The sequence below is a fragment of the Aplysia californica genome, unplaced genomic scaffold (genome assembly GCF_000002075.1).
Source record: "Aplysia californica isolate F4 #8 unplaced genomic scaffold, AplCal3.0 scaffold01107, whole genome shotgun sequence".
Lineage (NCBI taxonomy): Eukaryota > Metazoa > Mollusca > Gastropoda > Aplysiida > Aplysiidae > Aplysia > Aplysia californica.
Window position 1 is genome coordinate 92,001 of NW_004798377.1, and position 3,961 is coordinate 95,961.

The 3,961-nt window shown below is 44.6% G+C and overlaps 1 protein-coding gene across 1 annotated transcript in view; it reads right to left on the minus strand.

Moving 5' to 3' along the window:
• The window catches only part of LOC101863474 (poly [ADP-ribose] polymerase tankyrase), a gene marked incomplete in the record, with an annotated part of 96,184 nt that overhangs the window by 14,135 nt on the left and 78,088 nt on the right, over positions 1-3,961 (minus strand). Inside the window, 3 exon segments of the mRNA XM_013090014.2 lie at positions 855-976; positions 1,486-1,627; positions 2,858-3,027. Coding sequence (XP_012945468.1) covers positions 855-976; positions 1,486-1,627; positions 2,858-3,027 — 434 coding nt within the window.

Sequence of the window (3,961 nt, forward strand, 5' to 3'; positions counted from 1 at the left end):
TCACCCCAGCCTTCCACTGTCAATGCAGGATGAGTGAATACAACAACCCAGCCTTCCACTGTCAACGCAGGTTGAGATAGATACAACAACCCAGCCTTCCACTGTCAACGCAGGTTGAGTGAGATACAACAACCCAGCCTTCCACTGTCAACGCAGGTTGAGTGAATACAACAACCCAGCCTTCCACTGTCAACGCAGGTTGAGATAGATACAACAACCCAGCCTTCCACTGTCAACGCAGGTTGAGTGAGATACAACAACCCAGCCTTCCACTGTCAACGCAGGTTGAGTGAATACAACAACCCAGCCTTCCACTGTCAACGCAGGTAGAGTGGATACAACAACCCAGCCTTCCACTGTCAACGCAGGTTGAGTGGGATACAACAACCCAGCAGACACACACATACTTGATTAAAAAAATAAACTTCCCCACACAAGAACAGAAGCCATGTCTTTTGCCAAGGTCTAATACCACAGATGTCTCTACTGTAGAAAGAAAAACATGACTAACAGTACCAATACGGAGTTGGTATTTGTGTGAGTAGAAAAGTCTTTACAGATCACAGATAAATCATTGTGAAGGTAAGAGGAAGAAGGAATAAAGAGGGGGAGGAACGAAGGAGGGTGAAGGAAGAATGTAGACCAAGGGAAAGAGGAGGAGGAAGAAGAAAGAAGGAATATTGAAGAAAAAAAGAAAGAAGGAATGATGAAGAAAAAAGAAGGAAGGAATGAAAAAGGAAGGAATGAGGAGATGGAAGAATGGAGACCAAAGGAATGAGGAGATGGAAGAATGGAGACCAAAGGAATGAGGAGATGGAAGAAGAAAGAAGAAGACAAGACAAAGAAAAGCGTACCTGATGTCAGTGAGCACTCTGCGAGCCTCCAGCAGTGTCTCGCGGTTCATCCGGCCAAAGGGCATGAGCTCCGTGTCCAGACCCACTTTGTTGATGGAGGCCTCGAACATGCTTACGTTGCTCTGGGGAGGTAAAAAAGAAACAACTGTGTCACTACACGCTGGAATCAGGCACTTCACCATTTTTGGGGCAGGCAGAGAAATTGGTCAAATCATAAAACTTGTTTGTTTGTCTTGCTTTTGATGGAAAAAAACAAACAACAAACATCTCTAACTTTAATAAAAGCCTAGATATCTGCGATTGAAGGAGGTGGGGGTCGCTGTGCGTCACAGATTAAAATTAGCGAGAAAACAGCAGCCAAAGTTTTGCAATTTCCAAAACTAAGCTCCTTGGAAACTGCAAATTTTCATTTTTTGAGGGACTTACGTTTCACAGATCTTGCAAACACAATAAGGTCATATAAGTGCTGAAGACTAGAGGTGTTACAGGAGAGAAAGAAACACACAAAAGGAGGAGGAGAGAGAAGGATAATACCTTTTGATAGGAAAGAAGGAGCAAACCACACCAGAGCACCTGCCAACCACCCACAGAAATGTGCTTCTAAGTGGAGATAACAACAGGCGTGACTCACAATCTCAGTGACCAGGTCAAGCACAGCCTCGGGCAGCCCGCTGGCCAGCGATGTGTCCAGACTCAGCTCCACCTTGTGATGCTTCAGGCGCTGCTTCTCCACGCGGGGCATCAGCCGGTACTTCTTGGGATGGTTCTGGAACCTGAGGGCCACAAACAGCAGCGTGAACACACACACATACAAATACACACACACGCGTATGTGTGCGCACACACACAGAGCATAAATATACAGCCAGACATGGAAGTGGAATTGTCAGTGATATACTTCCCCCATGGAGACATTATATCCATTATTTTATTATTTTTTTAATGTTTTTTTCCGGGGGGGAGTTGTTCTAGAGAGAGAGAGAGAGAGAGAGAGAGAGAGAGAGAGAGAGAGAGAGAGAGAGTGTGTGTGTGTGTGTGTGTGTTTTAGTTTTAGTAGAGGTTTTTCTTCGCTCGCAACTGCATAAGGTCATATGAGCGCCAGAAGATTAGAGGTGTTACAAGACAGTAACAAACATTAAAAAAGAAGGAGAGATAGGGACAATAAATGTTTGATAGGAAAGAAGAAGCAAACTACACCAGAGCACCTGCCAACCACCCACGTATGTGTGAGTGTGTGTGAGGTGCACAGAGAACACATCATGCATTAAGTCATTGTAATTTTAATAGTTACACTCCCTCCCCTCCCCCCCTCCAAGATTTAGAACATTTCAGAAGCAGGCTACTTCAACCCTGCTGACAAGACCAACCCAGACTGTGTGGGATACATCCCTGACAGAGATACTCAATTTTAAAACAATCCCTCCCACTGTGGAATCAAACTCATGTACTCCATGAGCAAAGGCAGAGAGCCTAAGGGCTACACCAGGAACCTCTATGACATCCGCTCCATTAATACAGAAATTGCAAGGGAAATGGCACGTTGTCCAAAACGTAACCGTACATTGACACCCACACTCGAGGCTGCATGCGCGAAACTAAGGCTCACAGAAAGACCAAACAGAGAAATTAAAGTAAACTTCAATGGGAAATATAAGTCTCATTTCTACTCATCTGCCAAAGGTAATAATATGTATGCATCTAGCCAGCACTGCTGTTTATCAAAGCAGTAGTTTTGAGAGAGAGGGAGAGAGAGGGAAAGAGAGGGAGAGAGAGGGAAAGAGAGGGAAAGAGAGGGAGAGAGAGTGAGAGAGAGAGAGAGAAACAGACAGACAGACAGACAGACAGACAGAGAGAGAGAGAGAGAGAGAGACAAACAGAGAGAGATACAGACAGACAGAGGAGAAAGAGAGAGAGGCCGAGGCAGAGAGAGATAGAGATAGAGAGAGAGAGAGAGAGATAGATATATATATAGAGAGAGAGAGAGAGAGAGACAGGCGTCTCACTTGGTGGTCTGGTACCAGTCGTTGGCTGTCTTGGACTTGTAGATCTTACAGAACTCTTTGGCTGCCTCGGCCAGGCTCTGGAAGGGTGTGTGCTGGTACTGGCCCCGGCTGCCGATGCGGCCCCAACGGGTAAACAGGACAAACAGGTTCTTGGCCGTGTGGCGCACAATCTGGGGAACACGTGTGTGTCGGTTTGAGTAAACAAATTTTTACAGCACTTGTAACACAAATAGGTTTAGTTTTAGTAAGAAATTTGCGGCCCGCACTTGCAACTCAATAAGGTCATACAAGTGCCGAAGAATTGAGGTGTAACAAGACAGTAACAAACACAAAGAAGGAGGAGAGATCAGGATGACAGATGTTTGATAGGAAAGAAGGAGCAAATCACACCAAAGCACCCGCCAACCACCCACTAAGTAGAGTGTTTCACAGCACTTGCAGCACAAATTGGTTTAAAAACTGCTGAAGATTAGAGAAGCGACAAGATAGTAACATACAAAGAAAATCAGAGAAAAGAACAAGATTTGTTTGTTGGTTTGAGCAAAGAGATGCATCTCAACACGCTACCACTCACTTTGTACAGGAAAAGAGCAACACTGGCAGACACAAAGCAACAGAAGGACAGGAAAGAAGAAAGTGGCACGCTCCAATAACTTATACACACGAGAGAGACATTGTTTGCAATCTGACAAGAAAGTGGCACGCTTCAATAACTTATACACACGAGAGAGACATTGTTTGCAATCTGACAAGAAAGTGGCACGCTTCAATAACTTATACACACGAGAGAGACATTGTTTGCAATCTGACGCTTACATTGTTGCTGAAATAAAAATAAAAGACCTTTGGAAAATACATAGTCAATACTTTGATAAGCTGTGAGTCTGACAATTACCAGAGTACCTTGAGTTTTTTATTTTTTTATTTAGTAGAGGTTTTACGGCGCTCGCAACTGCATAAGGTCATATGAGCGCCAAGGGGTGGATGTCAACGAAGAAGTCTTTACAGGGAATCGGGCTTACTCTGCTCATCTCTCTAGCTTTAACAGCACAAAGTCTGCTTTGACTTTCAAGGCACCCCGGAAATAGCGGGTCACAAGAGTGT